The 27,245-nt window shown below is 33.3% G+C and overlaps 1 protein-coding gene across 1 annotated transcript; it reads right to left on the bottom strand.

Moving 5' to 3' along the window:
- Positions 1-21,477: 21,477 nt before the first annotated feature.
- LOC139841851 (uncharacterized) lies at positions 21,478-23,357 on the bottom strand. The gene is made up of 3 exons (XM_071832044.1): positions 22,661-23,357; positions 21,994-22,535; positions 21,478-21,891 (listed from the first exon to the last, which is right to left on the bottom strand). The coding sequence occupies exons 1-3, from the start codon at positions 23,355-23,357 to the stop codon at positions 21,478-21,480; spliced, it is 1,653 nt and encodes a 550-aa protein (XP_071688145.1).
- Between the last annotated feature and the right edge of the window lie 3,888 nt (positions 23,358-27,245).

The following is a 27,245-nucleotide window of genomic DNA, read 5'->3' as shown; positions in this document are numbered from 1 at the left end:
GGGTCAACTTTAGGGTTTTTGCTTATCGTGTCGGAACCATATAGAGATTAGAGTTTAAATTTGGTCGGAAATTTCCGGGTCGTTACAGTACCCATCCGTTAAAGAAATTTCGTCCTCGAAATTTGGTAGAGGTTGTCATAAATAACCATAGGAATGTTTTCATGACGAATATGAGGTAATAATGAAATTTTATCATTATTGAAAGATTTAGATAAAACGATTTGGTTATGTGAGACGCACGAGCGAAGCTATCACAAAAAAAAAAAAAATGAAATGAGTAAATATGGAATCGTTTTTAATCGATGACGTGGTTTAGAATTGATTTCCGGGATTTAAGGGATTTAGGAAAAATCTTACGTAATAAGATTTGGTTATTCGGCGATCAGAATCTTCTTTGATTTAATGCGGTAATCTGTTTCGATTTCTCTGTCGGATATTTCACTATAAATCCACCCCTTCGTTTCCTTATTTTTCACAACTCGCATCTTCTACTCTTTCTCCTTAATTCCTACTTTAAGGTATCCTTTGAAATGCTTCATCCCGTTCTGATTTTTGTTATACTTCTAACTTTTATATATTTCATTCTTCTCTTCCATCTACCGCCAGAAGAATCTATTCACTTTTATGATTTTCTTGGAATTATAATGTTTCTAATTCTCCCGTGTCTTTACGTCGCCATACGTATTGATATACACGGTTTGTAGTTTCTGGGTGGTTGTTGGGTTTGATATCTTTCCTTATACTTCGATGCTCCTACTTCTGTTTTCCATAATCATTGTCATCCATAGTTAATATTCTCTCCTATTTGCTGTGATCTATACCCCAATTTCTATTTTGGGACTTTGTCCCTTCGTTTCTTCTTCCCGTCCTTGAGTCAAGCGATCAATAGTTCGGAATTCGTAGGTATAAAATTTGGAATGAACCTAGCTATTGGTTTTAGATTAAAATTGTAATGGCACGATCTTGATTCGTTAAATTACTCGAATATTCCGGAAAAATAGAACTATCAAGGTGATACGTTCTAATATGTTTGGAGACTTGATAGAATGTAAGAGCCGTGTAACATGGCACATGATGACGGTACTGTGAATCATCACATTCCATTAGAAACTTAACATGACTTACTGTAATATAATGAAGTTGATCAAGTTTCATTATATTATACTAATTCATGTATCAGTTCCCAACACTACTTCAAAACATTCCTATTTTAAACTTGAAGGTTTTAGAACTTAGAAACTAACACAGTTTCTTTTATATTGTAACGCAGATATTACGGAGAAATACATGATTTTGGATAAGAACAGTTGTGAGAATATCTCCAGAAATATGGAGGATATGTATAACGAAAGATATGAAGATATCTTATAATATCTAAGATAAGATGATGATGAAGAATATCATCGGGAAAGGTTTAGGATAAGGGGTAGGTTTTTTTTTTTACTAATGGTTTCAGCAAGCACTGAATCGTTTGAATCCTTTGAAAGCAGATTCAGTTCTTGTGATTTATCTACATCCTCCTTCATACTTTGCTCAATCCGTTTTCCAGTTCCAACTCTCCTCTTTTTCTAAGCTTTACCAATACAATGTACTTCATCATTAAACTTTTGACTGTTAAAGTCGTTTACAGTTTTTTTTTTTTTCTGCTTCTTCAGCATTTCAAGAACTACTTCATAGTCCAGGATGTTTTTCAGAACTTCACATTCGAAAAATGTAATTCTTAGGGATAGTCGTTCTCGGTATAACTGGGAGAATTTCTACGAGATTTTCAAAATACTGATTGCGGGTTTCGCCAAAGAGATAACGAGTTGCTGGTACGTCTGCTGATGATGTTGTGAAAAAGGTTCTCCGGTAACAACGTCGAAAGGACAAAGTATAAATATCGAGATTATAATAGGAGTAGTCTCACTGAGAAGTCGAAGTGGAGCTGTGACAAAATTAGCTTCTTGAAAAGGAATCGTATGATTGTTTTTGATAATGAATGATAAGGAATTCGACGCGGATACGTTTTAACTATAACTTCGGTTTCGAAAATTTTTCAGGTGCATCACTGTATGCATAAATCTTTCTTCCGTAAACGAGGTGCGGCTGGTTCAACTTCTCGATCGAGGTGTTTTCAAGAATCATGAAAAGATTTGAATGAGGATTATAATTGTCGAAGTACAAATGAGGTTTAGGATGAAATCAAGTGGCAAAATTGAAGAATTGTTTAGTTTCATATGTTATAATCAACATTTTATTTCATTTTAATTGTCCAATGTTTCTTCTTTATGCCACTTGTTGGATTTGGATAGGTAAAAAAAAATTCAAATATGAAATTTAAATGGAAATGGTTATTCTGGGGTGAACGGATACGTATATCGATGGTTGTAAGTAAAATAACAAATGACCGTTTAATCAGATTCAAGAATGTACAATATAACTTATTAATGTGAATTCTAAATATTCCTCGGGTACTACCCACCCGTTCTAATATTTTCATCATTATTAGTTTGTACGAAGGAATTTTTAATTACTATCTTTATGAAAATATACTTGCATATATATTTTCTTCAGAGATAATCATAGATTTAATGAGTCAATAAGATAATAAACTCATTTGATTTATCGTTAATTCTAGATTACATAATCTCTAAGACTTTAGAAATTACATAATCGTCATACGATACGTAAAGCGAAGATAATCGATGTAGAACGATATATAGAACGAAGATCATACTCGAAGTACAGATATTGAGTCGTGTGATGTTGATATTCGAGATACAGATTGTGATGTTGAGATTTTGGGGGTGACAAGAGTACTTTCGGCGTTGATGATGGTGGTATAGATTATGCTGCTGGTGCTGCTGCTGGTGTTTGTAACCTTCGCACCGTATTTTCTAAAGCCACTACCCGAGCGCGAAGCTCGTTGACTTCTTCTATTATACCGGGATGATTGACGGTTGGAACGAGCGAATGAACAAGATTCGAAATATGGGATAGTATGTAATCATGATGAGATACTCTAGAAATGAGCGAGAAAATGGTGTTTCGAATAGGTTCGCCGGTAAGTGCTTCAGGTTCATCGTTAAGAGGACAATTTGGTGGATGGAATGGATCACCTTCTTCTTGCCTCCAGAGATTTAGTATATTACGAACCCATCCCCAATTCATCCAAAATAGATGATGGGAAATCGGTTGATCCATTCCGGTAACGCTGTTCTCGGAGCTCGAATGGAAATCCATATCGGCGAAGCTATCGAAGTCGGAGGAATTTGAGCTGGATGAAGAATCCATCTTGTATGGTCGGAGAAATGAATTTTTGGTTTGGAATAGATTATAGGAGTTGGGTTTGGTACTCTTCAATACATAATTTACATATGTATATATATAATATCAAAATCCCATGAATTACGGAGAATCTTTGAAATACGTCAGGCAATGTCTAGAGTAACAGATACGCTAGGATATGAATTTTTGTCTATACACTATCGATGCACTTAAATGCAATAAGACGTGTCTAGACTTAAGAATGATAAGCAGACAGTTCTCTAAGAATGATAAGCAGATGATTTCCGACTAGGATTGATAAGCAAAACTTTTGACAGGCAGACACGGTCAAAGTCCAGACTTACTTAATGTATCCTAACAACTACTAGTTAGACACACTAATGCAAGGCCTGGTTCGCTAAGACCAACGCTCTGATACCAACTGAAAGGATCCGAAACTAATCATCCGGACATCGTCCATATAGATTAAAAACGAATTACAATAGTTGATAACATCGCGAGGTACTTGACCTCTATATGATACATTTTACAAACGTTGCATTTATTTCTTAAAGGCAATCTATTATTACATCGAGAGTTGACATATTAGCCTAACATTTTATAACAACCAAATGATCTAATCTGCCATTTTCATAACAATAGTCTTTAATGAACTTCAATGACTCGAATGCAACGTCCTTGTATCATAGCTTAAATGGTCCCAAGTAGTATCCTTAACATGAGCTAATGCACAGCGGAAGACTTAATTCGTACCTGAGAATAACATGCTTTAAAACGTCAACATAAAGTTGGTGAGATATATAGGTTTGATGCTAGCAGCGTTATAACAATGGACCACAAGATTTCGTATATAATCATTTCAATAAAAATATTCTAAGTGGTTGAGCACTTGGTAACCATACTTAACAATTAATCACGTCGCATATTCCCTTTAATATGAAATCTTACTACACTGTACCAAGTGTAGTCACAAAACGAAGTACTGTGCAACCGTTGAATACTGGTCGTCCAGTCCGGTTGGGGTTGTCAGGCCCGATAGATCTATCAACAGGATTCGCGTTTACAATACCGCTGTAAATATTAGTTACCAAGCTACAGGGAAGTATGCCAGTGGTACAACTCAACGTAGAATATATTTTTCAGTTACTTGTGTCCATAGCGTAAAACATAAAATACATGTATTCTCATCCCGAAATATTTAGAGTTTAAAAGTGGGACTATATACTCACTTTCGTCTTGAAGATATATATATAATTTGACTTGGTCTCCGGTTGATATCACGAACCTATCCATATATAATATTTCAATACCTTTTCTTTTTTTAAACAAACGTCACATATATATACTTGTTATACTTTTAATACTTTGAATAATTCCTTAGTCCGTAGTTAGCAGTTCGTTGTTAGTAATTCAATTTTAATGGTTCATATTTAGATGTTTAATAAACCCCCAATGAAATAAATAAAACCCTCATCGTATATGTATTGGTCGAGATTAATCTTGACCCACGGTACCGGTGTTGTCAAATGACGTGTTGCGTACATAAAGTACCGGTGTTGTCAAATGACGTGTTGCGTACAATCATGGGATCTTATGATTAATCTTCTCGTATTGTTTATGGGTGATCCTGAACCATATAAAATTGAATTATGAGTACATATATATAAAATATCATGTTATTTTAGAAAGATGTGATTTTATTTAATTTTTCCCAATTAATCCCGAAGTTAAACAAGTCTTGGATAACCAATTTTGTTTCGGTCATAGTTTCTTCGTTACAAATCCGTTTTCGTTGATTCAACTTGCCATCTCCTTGGATCGAGTCCCTCTTTAAGACTATGAACTGAAAATACCTTGGTTTGTATTCAAAATCACACGGCCTAGGTGAAACTTTAGTGAAACTTATGAAGTTAAACATTTTCCTTTATTTAAACAACCTTAAATGATTATTTTTCTAAAAATACTTATACTTTGAATTAAATCATGAAATTTTTATGTGTTATCATATTCATAGTAAAAATCATTTTTCCAGAACATAAACCTCCAACTCAAAGTTTAAGATAGTTTTTAATTATCCAACCCAAAACAGTCCCCGGTGGCACTCCGACGTCGTAAAAACAGTTTTTAAGATATTCTTTGAAAAACCAAATTATACCTTGTTAAATTAGCATATATTTAAGTTATATTACAGGTCTTGAAGTATTTTAAAAGTTAAGTTAGAAGGATCTATTTAGTTTGCAAACAAGTTTGAAAACATTCAAACTATGTTCTTGTTGTTAAACTTTTGTACCACAAAATAAGATAGCTATATATATATGAATCGAATAAGGTTATGAACATAGTTACTACCTCAAGTTCCTTGGATAAGTTTGCTGTAAAAGAGGAGTAAGAAGCTAGAATCAAAAGGGTGATAGAAGTGGATGAAAGTTTGGAAGTAAGTTGGTGTTCTTGGAGGGTTTTCTTGATGTGTTTTTGTATGGTTTTCTTATGGTGTTTTAGTATGGTTTTTGAAGCTAGATCTTTATGGAACTTTGCTGGATTGTTATGGAGTTTAGAGAGTAAGAAAGAGTGTGTGTTTTTAGTTAAGAGATTTAAGTAAAAATGAATCAAAAATGATGATACATATATACTCCTAAAAATGTGATCTTTAAGGATAACATGACAAAATTTTAGTTTGTATTTTTGTAATTAGTCTTGCAATGATTCAAAAGTAATTACCTTATACATAAGGCATGAATAAGGGCTGGTTAGGTGGTGATTTGATGTGTATATACCAATAGTAAATACGTATAGAAGCTTGGTATGATACGAGTACAAATACTCTAAATATACGTATAGAAATTTTGTGAAAAATGGAATGAGGATTCAAATATAGCTATCTTTTGTGAATACACTTATATGGTTTTATGTATTTAAGTTCTTAAAAGTGATTAAATACATTACTTATACGATATATGTATACATATTATAAGTCTTAAGTATTTATGTCAAATAACGTTACGTATTGTTATCATTTTGAAAACTTAAGTTAGTAGTTTCAAAATATACTCATAACTTATTGTTATTAATACAAAATGAGATATTAAAATATTCATTAATCATGTTAAATATGTATATATACATATATATACGCAAACGTATAATTATCATATATTGTATAGTTCGTGATATCGTCGGTCAAACTAGACGGTCAAACGTTGTGTAAAACTCTTTTTTCGGAAATATAAATCTCGACAATTTGGATTACTTATCATGTTGGTAAGTTTTAATTTATGTAAATATTAATCTTATAAGTATAGAACGATCGAAAAAAAATGCGGGTCAACTTTAGGGTTTTTGCTTATCGTGTCGGAACCATATAGAGATTAGAGTTTAAATTTGGTCGGAAATTTCCGGGTCGTTACAGTAGGGTTGGCCTCGGATTCACGAATCTATATCATTTGTATATATATTAATACATATAATCGTAATCATGCAAGTTTATATATATTTAGTTATGTATTAAGGTTAATATTTATATATAATTTTGTTAATACTTATTATATATCATAATGTTTATTTGATATATAATTTAGTTGACGTTACATCAATATAAATAATATTATATCTTAATATTAGATAATATTAGTATACTTATGTACTAAGTATATTCTTTATATAAATTTCCTTTGTTTGCAAAAATAATATTTGATAATACTAGCATAAGTATAATAATAATAATAAAATTTTTAATACTAATAATATTAATACTAATGATAGTAATAATAATAGTTTCAATAAAAAATGATAATAATATTATTAATAATGATATTTATAATAATAATGATATTTATTATAATAATAATAATTCTACTATTAATAACAATAATAAATATTGATATTAATAATAATAATAATAATAAATATAATAACAATCATAACACTAATACTTAGTAATAATAATAATAACGTTTAAGGTTTATGACTATAATTTATAGTATCCCTTATATCATGTTTATTTCATAATACCAATATCGTTCTTAATACTTAATATCTTAATCATATCATTAAGCGCAATAATAATCATACTACTCTTATATAGATCATAAAAATGCTCATGAGCGTATTAAGTTCATATCTATACTTATCAATACAATGTAATTATATTCCTTTTATCATATTTTATCTAATCATAAACATAATCATAATAATAATAATACTCATACCTAATAATAGTAATAATAATAATATTTATAATACTTGTATCAATAATTTTAATATTAATTATAATGCTAGTGACATTAAGAACAATATTAATAATAATCATAATCATAACAATAATAATAATTGAAATAAGATTAGTAAAACAAAATACCCTTTATAGAAGCTTTTTATAAAAAAGATGCACCAAACAGGACTGGAACCCGCGACCTCTCGAAACTCGACATTCCTCTCCAACCATTACTCTGTATATGTTTTTCTGATTACCACTCCTTTCGATATTAATTAACCCACGATATGTATAAGTTACAATTTCTTCTTCATTCAAAATCCCAAAGTCGACCTTTGTATCATTCCAGAATATATTTTGTTGATTTTAGTGGTTATAACTGAAACGAAATCGATCTATTTTGGGTGTTTAAAATAATTTAGCAAGCGAAAATCATAAAAAAAAATCTGCTGCTGCAGTTCGCTGAAATAAAAAAAATAATATCGGGATTTTGATTTTGAGGAAGTTTTGGACAAAGTTTATAATACGAAACGTATTTCAAATCACCTCTATAATCCTTGTGAATCCTTAATTTTAATAGAAACATCAACAAAATAACGAATTTTGCATGAACAAAATATTTGACTTTTTAAAATCAAAAGTTTGACTCGCAAATTCGTTCTTGATAAAAAGAATTGAGATTTGCAACTTCTTAGATAGTTTAAACTGAAGATTTAGAACATGATTGCATTAATACATTTTTGATTTTTGTTGGAAATCGAATTTTGAGAAAAAAAGGAATGCGTACAGAGTGGTTCAGCTACATTCTTTTTTTTTATAGCAGATATAATTAAAGGCTTGTTTATAATTGATAGATATTGTTGTTTAGTAAGGGATTGGGTTGAATGGTAGCTGGATGGAGTAAGAACAAAAGTCAGAAACAGGATCGATAGTTACAGATAACAAATTTCGTACCAATCCATTTGTTTTTACTTTACAATTAGTTTTTTTAATAATTAATAAATATATTAGTATTAATAATAAATATTTTTGTAATATAAATAAATAATAATTATCCAATTAATCATAAAATGATAATAATAATAATAATAATAATAATAATAATAATAATAATAATAATAATAATAATAATAATAATAATATAATAATAATAATAATAATAATAATAATAATAATAATAATAATAATAATAATAATAATAATAATAATAATAATAATAATAATAATAATAATAATAATAATAATAATAATAATAAGTCACTTAAATAAAATCTTCTAGTTAAATTTTATAATAATAACATTATTAATTATAATAATAATAATATTATTATTATTAATGATACAATGATGATATTAGTTATATTATTAATATTGATAATAATAATATTAGTAATAACAATATTATAACATCTTATACATATCAAATTTCATATTGAAAATAATAATATTAGTAATTCAAATATTAATAATACAACTATTAATATTAATAATAATGAGGGCGATGATAATAATATTAATATAACAATTATATTTAAACTTGTAATTATATTTTAATATATCACAGTTTATTGATTACATTCCATTTATCAATCTTATAATATTTTGAATCAGTAATATTCATCAATTATATATATATATATATATATATATATATATATATATATATATATATATATATATAATTACTTGTGTATAGAATTAATATATATATATATATATATATATATATATATATATATATATATATATATATATATATATATACATATATATTCACTTTTAATAATAGCTTAATTATTTTGTATATTACTTTGTATTTTCAATTCAACTAATTTAAATTGTATTATATTAATACAAATTAATATATACACTTATATCTATATTTACATATATACATTTATTTACTTATTTAGTTACACACAATTATTCATGAATCGTCGGAAGTAGTCAAAGGTCAAATGTATACATGAACACAGTTCAAAGGTTTTGAGACTTCAACATTACAGACTTTTCTTATCGTGTCAAAACCATATAAGATTCAAGTTTAAATTTGGTCGGAAATTCCCGGGTCATCACAACAACGGCGTATGTCCGGTTTTACGGTGTTCTTCGTGTTTCCAGGTTTTAAGTCATTAAGTTAACATATCATATAGATATAGAACATGTGTTTAGTTGATTTTTAAAAGTGAAGTTAGAATGATTAACTTTGTTTGCGAACAAGTTTAGAATTAACTAAACTATGTTCTAGTTATTACAAGTTTAAATCTTCGAATAAGATAGTTATATATATATATATATATATATATATATATATATATATATATATATATATATATATATATATATATATATATATATGAATCAAATGATGTTATGAACATCATTACTACCTCAAGTTTAGTAGGTAAACCTACTGGAAGTGACAAGAAATGATTTAGCTTCAAAGGATCTTGGATGGCTTGAAAGTTCTTGAAGTAGAATCATGATACGAAAACAAATTCAAGTAAGATTCCTACTCGAATTAAGATTGTTATAGTTATAGAAATTGAATCAAAGTTGGAATATGAGTATTATCTTGAATTAGAATGATAACCTACTGTAAATAACAGAGGTTTCTTGATCTTAGATGATTACTTAGAATGGATTAGAAAGCTTGAAAGTAGACTTACAAACTTGAAAGTGTTCTTGAAGTTTACTTGAGTAGTTGTTTTGAAAGTTGATCTAGGTTAGGATTTATGAACTAGATTGAGCTAGATTTTGTTGAAGATGATGAAGAACACTTTGTACACCAAGAGAGAACTTGAGAGAGATAAGTTTGATGCATGAAAGTTGAAAAATGAAAGTGTTATGGTTGGTGAAGAAAAACGTGATCCTACCCTTGAATATAAGGTTCCATTAGTTTGTATTTTTGTTAGATATTTCATGCTAGTTGCCAAATGATGGTTCCCACATATTTAGGTGACTCATTAAGGCTGCTAAGAGCTAATCATTGAAGTGTATATACTAATAGTATATATATTTAGAAGTTGTGTATTGTACGAGTACGATTACGGATTGACTACGAGTAAATAGTGTTACTGTAGCAAATAGTGTTTACTGTGGCAAAGCGAAAATTTACTGTAGCAAATAGTGTGTTACTGTAGCAAATAGTGTTTTAGTTGTACATCTTTGATTTAATTGTATTTCTTCTTATATATATATATATATATATATATATATATATATATATATATATATATATATATATATAATAAAAACTTATATCATAAAAAAAATAAAACGATTATATAATTATCACAAGTTATGACGTTCGTGAATCATCAGGCAAACGGGGTGGTCAATTGTCTACATAAACTCATATCAATTAATCAAGTCTTAACAAGTTTGATTGCTTAACATGTTGGAAACATTTAATCATGCAAATATAGTTTTTCATTTAATATATAATCATGGAAAATTTAGGGTCACTACAGTGCTTAACAATAATAAAACACCTAAGTGTGGGGAAGATGAAGTAACACCTAATGATGAACTAATAACAAAGAACCTCATTGTTGATACGAAATTAAATGACCCCGTTATTAACAGTTCAATGAAGAAACTTTATAAACGGGTTTACGATGCTAGAATTAAGGGGAACTTTAAGTTATGTAACCGGTTAGTATCCAATCTGTCGCCTAAAGAAAAGGCGAAACTAGTTGAATTTGTGGATAATACAGAAGAAGCCAGCCACTGGCTTAAAGCAAAAGTCACAGATATGCAAGTTGATTCTGGTCCAAGAAAAATTGACGATGAAGTTAATCACAATTTCGACACCACAGCTACCTAAGTGTGGGGAGATTCAAATGTTCTAAAAAGAAAATGCTGTCTAGAGTTAGTTGTTCTGTTCTCGTGTAATTCCGAGAATGGAATCTGATTGGTCTTTTCCACTAGCGGACACTAAAGAACTAGTTCCCCCCCCCCCCATTCTGAATTTTTGTTTTGTAGGTTTTGTATAAATTTAATATGCATTTTTAAATTTAAGTTTTGTGTGAATTTAAGAACAAAATTTACTTTATTTCATTAAGTTTAAAAAATAATTTCTAAAATTCGTCGTAAGTTAAAGACTAGGTCATGGAACAGAAATTGCTTTACCCGAGGACGGGGCGAAAAATTTTGTTATAATTATTTTAATATTATTGATCTAATGTATGCCAAAAATATTATATGAACGTGGGGTTATATACCAAACTTCAAAAATATGTATATATATGTTTGTATTTTATGTTATATACAAAACAGGGTAAAACAATGCACTTTCAAAGAGTGACATTAAGTTCAGCAAAAGCTATTATTTTTGACGACAAGAAGCAAAACAAATGTGAAATAACAAATGACGGAATGAACAAATGATGTGCACTATTTAAAACAATATGTTTGCAAACTCGGTATTTTTAATCACTTTTCTACACTAATCACCCTCATGAATTTATAATTATAGTCTGATTTCATGCAAATGATGGCATTGCATGATCTCAAGTGTGGGGAAGGGTTATAAATTCTCTCGGGTTTACACTTAGTTTAATTGCCAAATTTTTTGAAATTTTGAAAAAAATTTCAATTAAATGAATTTAAAATCATGTTTATACATATTTATGAACGATAAAACTAGGTGATAATACCGAAATTATTGTTACCTCGGAAAGGACATAAATTGAGAAACAACCCAAAATGCTAGAATTCATTTAAGATGGAATAGAAGAGAATAAAAAGGCAAAGAAACAAATAAAATAAAAGCTAAGTGTGGAAAGAATGCACCAAGTTCTTTAAAACAGATATCACATATTTTTGTACAAGATTATTGCAGGTACTTTTGTTTTGGACTAAACTAATCAGTTTTACCCGATTTACTTTAATATATTTGAAAGAAAGATGGATCCACACGATGAATCAATTCCATCATTAAAAGGAAGTAAAGTATTCTGAAAAAGACACGCGCTTCTTGATTTAGGTCAAGAAGTTGTCGTCCAGACCAGCTGTAGGTTGACGAAAAATCTAGAAAATTCATCTCTAAAATCAGCAGGAAATCCACGGACCTCAGCATCAAACAGGGTCGCTAAGTGGTCAGACTTATCCTAACCATGAGAGGATCTGTCTCGAAAAATAGGGAGGGCGCCGTGCAAATTAGCTTGATAAGACTAATGAATCAGACCCCCAGAAAGGATAATCTCCTTGAAGATTAAAAATCAGCTTTTAAGCCTGATATTACTCAATCCTTGAGATTGACCTTAAAAGATTGAGAATTACAAACTCATGGAATTCAATGATATCTAAACTTGAGCTTGAACGAGAAAATATTTTGATCAAATTAAAACCGATTTGTTTTCTGAAAACCTATTTTCAATACGTTCATTACCATTAAACGTAAAATCCTAGGAATTCAACGAAATTCATTAGGTAACCTGAACCAAATTGGGTGTCAACCGTAAGAACGGTGGTTGCATAGCATGGTCGAAGACAGGACCTTATGCCAGACCAAAAAATTATAGGCTGACCTTTACTATTGCTCCTACAAAGGATAGTAATTGCATCCGACATGTTACGGACCATGAACATCCGCATGTCATTAGACATTGCCTTAACAGTTCCTTGTTCATCGCTTTCCTTTACAATCGGACGGTAGTTTACTGAAAGGTAATATACAGAGCAAGTATACTGGACGTGTGCTTTCCTAATACAAGGTTAGCAAGTGGGTGACACAAAACCGTAAGTTTTGAGCTAAAATTTTAAAATATAAAACCCACGCAACCCACAAAAATATTTTGCAAACACCAGTGAAGAGTTATTCCGGAAAACTTGTCTAGGGTAAAATTTAGCTTGAATTTTCAAAAGATCAAAAGTTTTCATAAAGATCCAATTTTCTTAAGGATCTAAATTTTCATAGTCATGTAGGACTGTAAACCATATCGTTACTATCATTGTTCATACCGCTGTATCAAAATCACTGATGTATAAAGTGTGAGAATAAAAAAGTGATTCGAGTGAAGTGTGATTTTATTTCAAGTTCTGTATTGCTGGGGGACAAGCAACGTTCAAGTGTGGGGATATTTGATAGTGCTCTATATGAACATATATTTAGTCGCAATATCATTCCAATATGTAAAGTTTTTAGTTGTAATTATTCTATTTTTAAGTTGTAATCATTTAAATAAATAAATGTGAAGACGAAGCACGAAGATTAAAGAATTGAAGAAAAAGTACCACTAAAGCTTGAAAAGTGCCACTAAATCCATAGTGCACTCAAAAGTGCCACTAAAAGTGAGTTAAAGACTTGCGCGGATTTTGGGAGTTAAGGAAAATAATTTTTTGTGCAAATTACAAATTGTGAAACATAAAGTACAAGATATTAAAGCATACGAGAAGACGTTCGGAAATCCGAAACTGAGGCATAAACCGAGCATCAACGTATGACTCAACGGAGCTGAAAGTACAAGTCAACTATCCATAAGAATATAATATTTATATATATAATTATATAAAATTATATATATTATATTATATATTAAATAAATCGAGCAGCCCACGTTTTAAATTGATGATTGAACCTTGACAGCCTGTCCATGCGATCGCATGGGAATAAGGCATCAAAGCCATGCGATCACATGAGCCCAAAATCCTGGCCAGGTCCTATAAATTGCAATTTTTCAGCCGAATTTTACACACTCTTTTCATTCCTTCTTCTGTAAACATAAATATATTTATATTATAATTTTAATATAAGTTAATTTTAATAATAAAGTTATGGTTTAGTTGGGTTATTGTAAGAAATGTTTTACGTGTTTTAAGTCGAAACTCTGTCCGGGTAACGCTACGCGATAAATAATCACTGTAAGCTATGTTCTTCCTTTTTAAATTAATGTCTCGTAACTAAGTTATTATTATGCTTATTTGAGCTGAAGTAATTGTGATGTTGGGCTAAATATTAAGATGGGGTTATTGGATTTTGTACCATAATTCGGGTTTGGACAAAAGACCGACACTTGTGAACATTGGACTATTGACAATTAATAGGTAGGGGGTATTGTCTAATTGAATGACAACTCATTGGAACCTGTCGAACCTATCTTCAAATTAGTTAATCTAATAATTATTAAATTGATTACGAATGTCCTATTTAGTGACGTTTATACGACATCATTTACAATCATTTAATTAATCAATTGGATTGGGTAATTGATTATTCATTTTGGCTAAGTGGATAAATTAATATATCATGGACTAATTAAAACAAGGGTAGATTACATACAAGAGTAATTGGTGTAATTGTTAACAAAGTATTAAAACCTTGGATTACACGCAGTCGATAAACTGGTGTAATTATTAACAAAGTATTAAAACCTTGTTACAGTTTAAATCCCTAATTAGTTGGAATATTTGACTTCGGGAATAAGGTTAATTTGACGAGCATTTTATAATTATGACCGATGGACTATTATGGACAAAAACCAAATAGGTATCAAATAATCCAGGAGAAAGGACAATTAACCCAGGGTAACAAATTAAAATCAAAACGTCAAACATCATGATTACGGAAGTTTAAATAAGCATAATACTTTTATTTCATATTTCATCGTACCTTTATTTACTGTCATTTTAATTACTGCAATTTACTTTATCGCAATTTAAATTCTGTCATTTATATTATCGTCATTTATCTTTACACTTAAAATATAAAATCGACAAACCGGTCATTAAACGGTAAAACCCCCCTTTTATAATAATAATAACACTATATATATATATATATATATATATATATATATATATATATATATATATATATATATATATATATATATATATATATATATATATATATATATATATATACACACACAAATATAGTTGTGAAAAATATAGTGTACGCAATAAGCCGTCTCCCTGTGGAACGAACCGGACTTACTAAAAACTACACTACTCTACGATTAGGTACACTGCCTATAGTGTTGTAGCAAGGTTAAGTTATATCCCATCCGTAAATTAATAAAACTTGTGTAATATTTTGTCGTATTTCGTAGTAAACAATAATAGTATTTCGTACACCTCCGCTCGCACATCAACATTGCAGTATGTCGCAAACGAAATAAAGATCTAAAAACCTTGATTAGTAAATACTATACTACTACCACATGGAGGGAACAATATAGTTATCACTTACATCCACTTAGAGATGCCACATACTGGCTCAATGCAAACTAGATAATTAAGGCCGAACCAACACGATTGATCACACAGAGAGGTAGGAGACAATCACGAAGGCACCATCATGAGATAGATGAAAGGCACAATAGAGATACAGGTCCACCAAGGTGTGGTTTTTGCTCACAACTAGGTAATAACAGGAATTCTTGTCTACTAGGTTCGGTTAAGAAATGAAGTAGTTGTAACTGTAGTTATGTTGTTGTAACTGTAGTTATGTGTGATCAATTGCTTTAACCGTAGATATGTTGTAACTGTAGTTATGTTTTTCAATAAAAGTGTTGTTCGTAATAATGACAATGATAATAATGAAAATGATTATAATACTGAAAATGATAATAATAATAATAATAATAATAATAATAATAATAATAATAATAATAATAATAATAATAATAATAATAATAACAATAATAATAATAATAATAATAATAATAATAATAATAATAATAATAATAATAATAATAATAATAATAATAATAATAATAATAATAATAATAATAATAATAGTAATAACCCAACCACTACTAATCTATTACAACTAAGATTATGCATTATAGTATTCACCATAACTATCATATATCCTACCGAACTCAAGTGCGTCTTCAAAAATGCCAAATAAAACATACAACTCAATTTTTTAGAAAGTATACATTCTTTCCCAACTAATGTATACCAATCTTCTTCAAAGCACAATGCTTCAAGTTGAGCTATTCCTTGTTTGTAATAATTTATGTCCATTGAATCTGGATTTTCTGGTAAATTTTCTCGAAGGAATTCATTCAACTTCTGCATATCAAACCCACAAACATCAACATTATCAAATGTAGTCTTCTCACCTCCTGAGAATTTTGTCTCATCTACAAAATCGTAGCCATGGTATACGTCATTTGAAATGTACTTCGGTTCCATGTTTAACATGTATTTATGCAACTGTCAACATGCACTTTTATAACAATAACATAAACCAGTCTTACAAACACCGGTTTATGATTGTTACGTAGCCAATTACTATTTACAACTTATCATTCATTGTTTTTCAGCTTTTACTATTGTTTTTCAGCTTTTACTGTTGTTTGACAGCTTTTACTGAAACCGGCTATTAGAATGTCGGTTTATGAAACTCTATTTGACAGCTTTTTCTGAAACCGACTATCAGAATGCCGGTTTCAGTCTTGTCAACTTTTAATGTCGGTGCAGAGTTGTCAACTTTTACTGAAACCGGCTATTGGAATGCCGGTTTATCAATCCATACTAGTCTATATAAACACACGTCTACTTGTTATTTTTATTGTATCACTCTTTTAATTCACACATATCACTCTTTTTACTCCACAACAATGGATTTTTGGATTGATGTTTACTACAAAGGTACGTACACTGCCGACATGAAGTGGTACACACTGAGGGGGGATCGCCCCCCCCCCCATGAATGTTAAAAGTATGACTATTTCCAAGTTGTTTGAGTGGATCAAAGAAAAATGTCCCATCAAACACTCGGGCATGATGTATTATCACGTTGGCCATGAAAAATTTGTGTTTCTAAACAACAAAGAAGAATGGGATGAAATAAGAACAAGAACGTTTACCAGATGATCAAACCAAAATCGAATGGTGTGAATAGATTTCAGATTTGAGTGCTTTATTTGGGAAAAAGAGTGGATTGAATGTTTTAACTCCAATAATTGTGCGAACCCTAATTTGGAATCTGGATTCCAAGGGTGTAAAACAATCGATTAGATTAACCTTATTCAATCGGAATCAAATAATTTAATATCAGAAGGTGAGGATTAGTTCCGAAAATGATCGGAGCATTGATCGGAATCGAGTTAACGACTGGAGTAATGCTACCGTAGTCAATTTGGGCAGAGTAACATTAATGCATCCAGTGTTATCCAAATAAAAGATTTTGTTAGCGTATTTATAAATGTTGTGACGGAATGATGACGTGGCACATGTCCCTTTCATGGTTGTAACAAACTTTGCCAATCCCCAGGGGTGATGTGGCACATGTCCTTTTCATGGGAATAATCGAGCAGATCCTAACAAACTTTCCTAGATTCGTGGGCTGACGTGGCATGCAACTCGTTTGCATTCTTACTTCGGGATCGAGTACTCGTCCCGGGATAAAGTGTCTGTTCCGGGAAAACGCACTTTCTCCGGGACGGCGCGATTGTCCCGGGAAGGTGTCTTTATGTCGGGTTTAGATACTGAGATGGGAAGTGGTGACGGTACCAACAGTTATGTCGGTTCCGGTTAAGGTGTCACGGAGCTCTCAGTCTAGCTCGGAAGGTTTCACTTTCTATTTACTCGTGTTTCTTCACAGTTACAATCATCATGACTGCTACATGATGCCGGTTACGCGTATGTCATCCGGGCTGGGTTTTTGTATGACGTTCCCGACTAGCCGTTCTTTCGCCGTGGTAAAGTTGCTGAGATAACGCCGGAAGATTGTTGGGAAAGGGCCCTTCTTCCAGGACGGCAGTGCCGGGTAAGATATTAGCCGGGATGCTTATTTGTTTCGTGACGAATCATTATGCGTATCATTAAGTCCCCCCAGTTTGATGGTGGTAGCCGGAACAGGTATCGTCGTCAAACTTTGTAAAACGAAGCCATGCTTCCAATTGGATGTGCATTTAATTTTTGTCAGCATTAAAAGACAGTTTCTTCAAATACGCCTGAGTGGACGTGCATTAAATGCGTATGTCTCCTGAAAAGACGCTTTCTTGCAACTGTGTCTTTTTTAATGATGATATTCCGTTTATCGATATCTTTAAACATTTTCCAAGAGACAACTGTATGCCACTTTCATCATTGCTTCTTGCTTCCCTCGTGGCTATAAATAGCTACGATTATCATCTGAGTTTTTCACTTTTCTTACTTCCAACTATGCTACACTTTGCGTCTTTGACACCGCTTCATTTTATAAATTTGCAGCCTTCAAAAATTGTCTTTCATTGTATGAGTAACCCCTTTGCTTGGTTAATCATTGTTGTTGTTGTTGTTGTTGTTGTTGTTGTTGTTGTTGTTGTTGTTGTTGATGATGCCCAAAAGATGGCGATGCCGTTGTTCACTGTGGCATAATACTCGCGATGTTGGCAAGTGTTTGTGTGTTTTTCCTTTTATGTTCTCTTCTTGTGCGGCCTTCTTACTGTTGTTTTATTATGTTTCAGGTTTCGATGTGGATATGAAGATTTGTTTCGAATCCTTAAATTATTTCGAACGTATTCCACCTTCAACTGTAGATAGACTGGGAACTACTAAACACCAATGGTTGTTTGACGTGTCTCTTATCATCCCACTGGTCGCTGCATTGTTGGATCTCCCGGATTCGAAGAATACGATACGTTTGCGCTTGGATAACTATGTGCAATGTGCATCTCCTGCGAACGAACGTTGGGATTTGTGGTTCCAGTTGATTTCAAACACCAAATTACGACCCGTGGCGCTAGCGGACATATGTCTGCCTTGCGATCATCCCGATACCAGCTGGGCCGTGTTGGCGATTGCTCGTTGAGAGCTTTTGATTTCTTTCAACAAATGTTCCCATTTTCGCTTCCTTTGTGTGTGAGCTTAACAGATCATATACAAGGGTTTCCTTTTGTTTGTATAGGATTTGATGTTATTTATGTGCTAAAACCATAGGTTGTTAGGGTTTTCAGCTTTTATACATGTAGCTTCTGCGCTTTAGTAATGAAATACTTTGATATCTTTGTGTTTGTCTTCTGTCTTAAAATAAACTTCTACACGGGATACGGATGACAAATATTTCTGTCGTTGTCTTTGTACTGATGTACCTTGTTTTGAAATTTTGTAACTGTAACTGTGGAGTCATCTATGAATCCCCTTGACTTTTATTTGTGCGCTCAAAACGGAAACCCATCATAATATGCTTATACTTTCTATAGCACCGGGTAGCTCTTGTCATTTTAATTTTGAGGATTTGGCCGAGGGCCAATTTGAATTTACCGGGAGGGATGAGTTTGTCCGATCGTTCTCCAAGTTCAATGTTAACTATGATGTCAACAAAGATATTGTCTCTAAAGGGTCTTCCCCGTATGTGGCAGGATCTGTTTCTGCGCTTCCTGTTGGTAAGGCGAGATCTGCTCGGGTCCGAGCTCTTGTGGCTTGTACTACCATTTTCTGGTCATTCTTAACTGGGAAAAACAGCCTGTCATGACCCAGGAGTCTATTGCTTAGGATCTGCAAGTGAAGTTGAAGGCTACTTTTGGGGGCTTGACCGGTTAAGGTCTGAGCTTTCGTCTTCCCTGAAAAAGGTATATAGCTTCGCCGTTTGTGATGGGGCCATTTGGGTCATATTTGAAGTGGTTTGGCGCTGCCAGCGCGTTTGATGTGTTTCAGCTTGTAAGGAAGCATCATCTCGGACCCAACGTTGCTCTTAATCCAGAAATTGCCGATAAGGTCAAGGTGAATGCCTTTCAGGAGGTTCGTACGACGCAGGCAGCGGTGAATAACATCTAATTTAATAACTCAAGAGTTTGTGTGCCGGTACGACCGAGACGGAACCCATAAATTTGGGTGGGTAGGGTGAATAGTTTATCCTGGAAAGCTTTGATGACCTTCACTTCACCATCTCTGCAGGGGATGATCTTGTTCGCGCCCTCTCTCAGCTAGATATTGATTCGCCAAGCAGTTTCTGCCCTCCCCCGGGAAGATTCTAAGGCTGTCCGAACCCGAGCACTCATGGAAATTAACATACTTTTTCTAGATGGTTTTGACCGGGAAGAGCAGATGGCGGAACTGGAGCGTCAGCATAAAGCCGCCCGTGATGAGCTGTCCCAGGCACCCTTGGACCGGGAAGCTGTTAGGAGCTTGGAGGGCCAGCTGAGGGCTGCCAAGGATGAGCTTGTCCGGATGGTGAGGGAGAAAGATAAGGAGATTGCTGCTGCTGTGGCAGAGTGTAAGCGATTATAGGGTGGTCTTCCTTCGATTTTGAAAAAGGCTATCAATTCTTCTACTGTGAAGGCACCCTTCCAGGTTTATTTGGATAGCTTTGGGGCGGCCAATTTTACCCATGTCGTTAGGTTGATGCAGAAGCATCACGTTAGCGGTGCCGTCCCCCTGCATCCGGATATTGCTGGGAAGGTGAATTCGGCTGCTGCGCAGGAGCTCCAGGCTGCTCAAAAGGCCTTGGCGAAGATCCATTTTGGCAGTTTTGAGGATCTTTGTGCCGGTGATGATACAACCATGCAACAGCTCTTAGATTTTAATTTTTAGTTTGTTTGTTGTGCACGTTGTTGTGCTTTTTTGAAGTAGCTTGTAATGAAATCACGTGTAATTAATGAAATTTTAATTTCAAGTATTTTTGTGATGAATATTCTTCAATTGAACTAGTTCATATTTTTGTATGTATGTCTAGACTATATTTATATTAGTTTTGGCGTGTACACCGTGCAGTCACGCATGTTTATGCCATCTACTCATTGGCCGTTTATCAGTATAAACTTGTACCGACGAGGGCTAGACAATCACCTCTTAATGGGGTATAAAATAACTTGCATGGAACTTATGTGGATGCCGGAATCTGTCTGCCGCTAGCCGGTTATAATTATTTGAACATCATTGTAGACAACATAATGACCAAGTTATTGTAAACGGTAAAATGCTTTTATTCATTCCTAAAAAGGAAAACATACATGGATTCTTTATTAAAAGAAAAAGACATAAACATCAAGATAACCATGAGTTGAAGTGATCAGTTTCTGTCACAGTATCCATCTAAATCTCAGTTGTTGTACTTAGCCACTTTTGTTTCCTTCAACCGTTGTCTTGTCTCGATTGGAGCTCTCACAGCTTTCAGTCCTGGAATGTTTGGGTGTCGGATTGAAAGGTTCGGCCTTTTTGTTCACACCATTAAATGGTTTCTCACATCCTGGCCGACGACGCCAGCCGGCAACTGCCTTCTCCGCCTTACTGATGATGACTGGATTTGTACAATTGAAGTGTGCTGATGGGGAGAAAAAAGATAGCCTTTTAAGGACGGATATACATTTTTCCTCCATGGCGTGTGATGTCTTCCATGATTCGGCACATTGCCTATCTCGAGTGCACTCATTCCTGGGGAAAGGGTGTCGGGTGGATTGAACCGTTGCCACGCCTCGCCGGGTTGGGAGTTTGAGTATACCGTGTGTTGTAGAGGCTATTGCACCGAACTGCCTGAAGAACTATCTTCCCAGTATCACATTTGTGGCAGTCACGGATTTGACGACATAAAAGTCGATGACTTCACTACAGAGGTAGGGTTGAGTACCCACCGTGATCGCTGCCTTGATCCTTCCTATGGGTTCTTCAGCGAAACCCATGAACCCAGAGATGACAGCGTTAGATTGTCTCATCCTCCTTCCGACACTCTTTGGTAGCTTTGAAAGGCAATGGGCATATAGGACTTCAACTTTGCTTCCCGTGTCGGTGTACATCTCGCTGACCGGGAACCCATCTATCAAGCCGGTAATCACTACCAATTCATCCCTAGAGTGTCGCGCCGGTAATCCCGGGAATGTGACGGTAACATCTTTCCAGGAGCTTTGCAAAGCAAACTCGTCCTTCTCAATGTTGATCATATTAATAACAGCTTTATCTTTTGCCTTCTCATGCTTCTTGCCGTCTTCCTTTTGCCAACTGAATGTTTTGTAGGGGTCAGGTTTTTTGAACTTCCTACCTGACAACAAGTGATTAAGTTCTCCTGCCTTGATTTTGGCGATGATTTCACGTATTAGCGCTTTGCATTCATTAGTTTCATGATCGTTGTCTTCGTGGAATTCACAGTATTTATCTGACTTTTGACCATTCCGCTTTTCTAACAGTGCCGGAGGGGTAAACTTTGTTTTTACGGGCTTCGTTAACAGTATTTTCCTTGGATTTTTGGAAAGGCTGTCAATTAGGGATCCCTTATCGTATGGTCGACGGCTACTCTTATCATGCCTATGGTTGTCATGGCTTTTGCCGTGGCTGTTGTGGCTCTTGTGATTGCTTTCACTGCATCTACTGCTGTCATGACGGTGCCTGCTGTCGCTTCTCCTTTCCTCTTCTCTTTTTTTTTCATCCCGGTAATACCAGCCTGTCTTTCCCTGCCCAAGTGTTGGTATTGTCTTGCTACCGTCACGACGTCTGCAAATGTACTCGGGATGTTCCACCGGAGTTCAGAGACAAGCGATGGGTGTGTATCTTTGTCCAGGCATGTTATGAATCCGAAGATGTGCTGTGTTTTTGGGAGTCCTGGTATTTTTTGACACTCCATCATATACCTTGTGATGAAGCTTTCAATTTTCTCTCCCGGGTACATTGGTATTTCGTGAGCGTATAGGTGTGTATACGTGTGTTGGCGGAGGTTCTGATATTGAATGAGAAACTTTTCCCGCAAGTCTGCGAAGCATGTGATCCCATTTGGTGGTAATTTGGCGAACCATTCCCTAGCAGCCGACTGTAGGACAGTCGGAAAGAGATGACACGCTACTTCATCACTCCAATGTTGGGTTTTCATGACGCCCTCAAAGATTTGCAGGAAATCGTCCGGGTCGGTAGTGCCATTGTATTGCCCCAAAGTAACCGGTATGACGATGTTGGAAGGGAGTATACAACCGGTAATCCATTCGCATAGCTTTTGGCTAGTAGCCGACATCTCTACCGGTCACTTTGCTTTGTTACCGATGATTAGGGCGAACAGATTCTTAAGTGCAGTTCCCTGGACGGCGGGTTGCGACAGGAAGTGTTTATATGCCGGCGGTGCAGCCTGTACAAGGAGCTCGGTTAGCCATACATTTGTGGCGGCCTTAGTGACACCCTCGCTTCCCGCTCCGATGTTTAACAGTGGGCTGGTCTTCAGAACATCCAGAGTTTGCGATTGCTGCCTGATGTCAAAGCTAACGGGTATAAAATACTATTAAATTTTACAAGGAAATACTATTAAATACGATACAATTTTACACAAGATATTTATTTATTTATAGAATGGATATACTTAAACCTTGCTACAACACTTATAGGCAGTGTACCTAATCGTACAGTAGTGTAGTTTTTAGTAAGTCCGGTTCGTTCCACAGGGAAAAAAAATCTTTAAACAAAGCTTAACACTATATTAGTTTAATTTATAAAAAATACAAATATATATATATATATATATATAAGTAATATTATTATTATAAAGGGGGGTTTTTACCATTTAATGACCGGTTTGTCGATATTTAAAACTTTAGTCGCAGTTAAAACAAAATGTAAAATATTAAATAAATAAAAGACTTAATTTAAAGCGTAAAATAAATAACGATAATGAAATTTCGATAAATAAAAGTGCGATAATTAAAAAGTATGATAATTAAAAGTGCAATTAAATACAATAACAATAAAATAAAGTGCGATAATTAGAAGTGCAATTAAATATAAAATAAAGGAAATTAAATATGAAATAAAAGAATTATGCTTATTTAAACATCCGTAATCATGATGTTTGACGTGTTGATTTTAGTTTTATGCCCATGGGTTAATTGTCCTTTGTCCTGGATTATTTAATATGTCCGTCTGGTTTTTGTCCATAACAGTCCATCAGTCATAAATATAAAGTGCGAGTGTCCTCGTCAAATTATCCTTATACCCGAAGTTAAATATTCCAACTAATTGGGGACTTAAACTGTAACAAGATTTTAATACTTTGTTTAATAATTACACCAGGTTATCGACTGCGTGTAACCCAAGGTTTTAATACTTTGCTAACAATTGTGCCAAGTGTCCTTGTACATAATTTCACCCCTGTTTTAATAATTCTAGTGGCTATTAATCCATTCCCGTGTCCGGTTAAATGAACTATTATTAGTACATATAAATATCCCGCCCATCGTGTCCGATTGAGTGTACATGGTTATTTTTAGGGACGTCCAATTGTAAATCTTTATATTAAAATTAACAAACTATCATTTAGTTAAACAAATATAAAGCCCATTAATAGCCCATAGTCTAATTTCCACAAGTGTCGTTCTTTTGTCCAAACCCCAATTATGGTACAAAGCCCAATTACCCAATTTTAGTAATTAGCCCAACATCATGATTACTTCGGATTAAATAAGCATAATAATAACTTAGCTACGAGACATTAATGAAAATAATATAAACATAACTTACAATGATTAAAAATAGCGTAGCGTTACACGGACAGAATTTCGATTTACACCCTTACAACATTCGCTAACATACCCTTATTATTAGGATTTAAAATTAAAATTAAAATTAAAATATAAATTATATATATATTTACGTATATATTGAGAGAGAGATAGATTATGGATATTAAAAATGATCAAACTGCGTTGCCTTTTATAGGGATTTGAGTCCAGGGAAGCTCCGCGACTCGCGTAATTTTTGCACTGCAAACTCCGCAACTCGCGGAGTTCGTTTTTCCAGCTCACACTAATTTGGAACCTTTCTTGCCGACGATTTTTAAATATATTATAATATATATATTAATTTTAAGAATTAATTATATATTATATTATATTCATGTGCATAGTTGACTTGTAATTTTTAGTCCGTTGCGTCGAGCGTTGAGAGTTGGCTCAGGTCCCGGTTTCGGATTTTCGAACGTCGTTGCGTACAATTTAATATCTTGTACTTTGCGTTTTGAATCTTGTACTCTTGTAATTCTAAGACGTTTCTTATCAATAATTGGAACCTCTTTGATTGTATTTTGTACTTTTGAGCTTTTTGGTCATTTGCGTCTAAAATTCATCGAATCTATCTTTTGTCTTCACCTTTTATTATTTAAATGAATATCACTTGTAAATAGAACAATTGCAACTAAAAGCTTGTCTTTCTTGAGGAATAATGCTATGAAATATATGTTCGTTTTTAGCATTATCAAATATTCCCACACTTGAGCGTTGCTTATCCTCAAGCAATATAGTCTTGAAATACTAGAATCACTTCTTTATTCTTCACACTTTGTACATCAGTGATTTCTTTACGGCGGTATAAACAATGGTAGTAACGATATGGTTTACAGTCCCACATGACTTTAAAACTTTAGATCCATTAAGAAATTGGATCTTTATGAAAACATTTGATCTTTTTGAAAATTCAATCTAGCTTTTACCCTAGATAAGTTTTTCGGAATAACCCTTCACCGGTGTTTGCAAATTCTTTTTGTGGGTTTGGTGGGTTTCAGATTTGAAATTTTAGCTCAAAACTTGTGGTTTTGTGTCACCCACTTGCTAACCTTGTATTGGGAAAGCAACACATCCAGTTTACTTGTTCCGTATATTACCTTTCGGTAAACTACCGTCCGGTTGTAAAGGAAAGCATTGAACAAGCACTGTTTAAGGCAATGTCCCCTGACATGCTTTTAATTATGGTCTATAACGTGTCGGACGCAATTACTATCCTTTGTAGGAGCAATAGTAAAGCTCACCCTTATAATTTTTCGGTCTGGCACAAGGTCCTGTCTTTGACCATGCTATGCAACCACCGTTCTTACGGTTGACACCCGATTTGGTTCAGGTGACCTAATGAATTCCAGGTGAATTCCTAGGATTTTACGTTCAACGAACGCATTGAAAATAGGTTTTCAGAAAACAAATCGGTTTGTAATTTTGATCAAAATATTTTCTCGTTCAAGCTCGAGTTTAGATATCATCGAATTTCATGAGTTTGTAATTCTCAATCTTTAAGGTCAATCTCTAGGATTGAGTAATATCAGTCTTAAAAGCTGATTTTTGATCTTTAAGGAGATTATCCTTTCTAGGGATCTGATTCATTAGTCTTATCCAGCTAATTTGCACGGCGTCCTCCCCATTTTACAAGACAGATCCTCTCATGGTTAGGATAAGTCTGACCACTTGGCGACCCTGTTTTATGCTGAGGTCCGTGGATTTCCTGCTGATTTTAGTGATGACTTTTCTAGATTTTTCGTCAACCTACAACTGGTCTGGACGACAACTTCGTGACCTAAATCAAGAAGCGCGTTTCTTTTTCGGAAGACTTTACTTCCTTTAAATGATGGAATTGATTCATCGTGTAGATTCATCTTTCTTACAGTAAATTGGGTAAAACTTTTTATTTTAGTCCAAAGCAAAAGTATTTTCAGTTATTTGTTACAGAAATATGTGACATATGTTTAAAATTTCTTGGTAAATTTTCCCACACTTGGCTTTTATTTTCCTTTTTATTATCCTCTATTCCATTTTAAATGAATTCTAACATTTTGGTTTGTTTCTCAATTTATGTCCTTTCCGAGGTAACAATAATTTCGGTGTTAACACCTAGTTTTATCGTTCATAAATATGTATAAACATGATTTTGAGTTCATTTAATTGAAAATTTTGAAAAATTTTACTAGAATTGGGTAGTCAGTATATAAGACTAGGGCTGTTCTTTATTATCAGAGAGCACTAGATTCTAATACAACTACTGCTTTACTAGTATTTTTAATGGTAACCAAGTGTATAAAGTAAAAATTTTAAAATCCGAAAGAATTTAACCCCTTCCCACACTTAAGATCTTGCAATGTCCTCATTTGCAAGAA

This window comes from Rutidosis leptorrhynchoides, chromosome 4 (genome assembly GCF_046630445.1).
Source record: "Rutidosis leptorrhynchoides isolate AG116_Rl617_1_P2 chromosome 4, CSIRO_AGI_Rlap_v1, whole genome shotgun sequence".
In the NCBI taxonomy this organism is placed as follows: domain Eukaryota; kingdom Viridiplantae; phylum Streptophyta; class Magnoliopsida; order Asterales; family Asteraceae; genus Rutidosis; species Rutidosis leptorrhynchoides.
This window is presented reverse-complemented; position numbering and strand designations above follow the sequence as displayed.

Excerpts from the sequence above, each read along its gene's own strand:
- LOC139841851 (XM_071832044.1), bottom strand. The coding sequence starts at position 23,357 with ATGTCGGCTACTAGCCAAAAGCTATGCGAATGGATTACCGGTTGTATA. Across the intron at positions 22,536-22,660 it reads AAAAGCCATGACAACCATAG|AAAAGCGGAATGGTCAAAAG; the intron begins GCATGATAAGAG and ends CGGCACTGTTAG. Across the intron at positions 21,892-21,993 it reads GGATCAAGGCAGCGATCACG|TTCGGTGCAATAGCCTCTAC; the intron begins GTGGGTACTCAA and ends TTCTTCAGGCAG.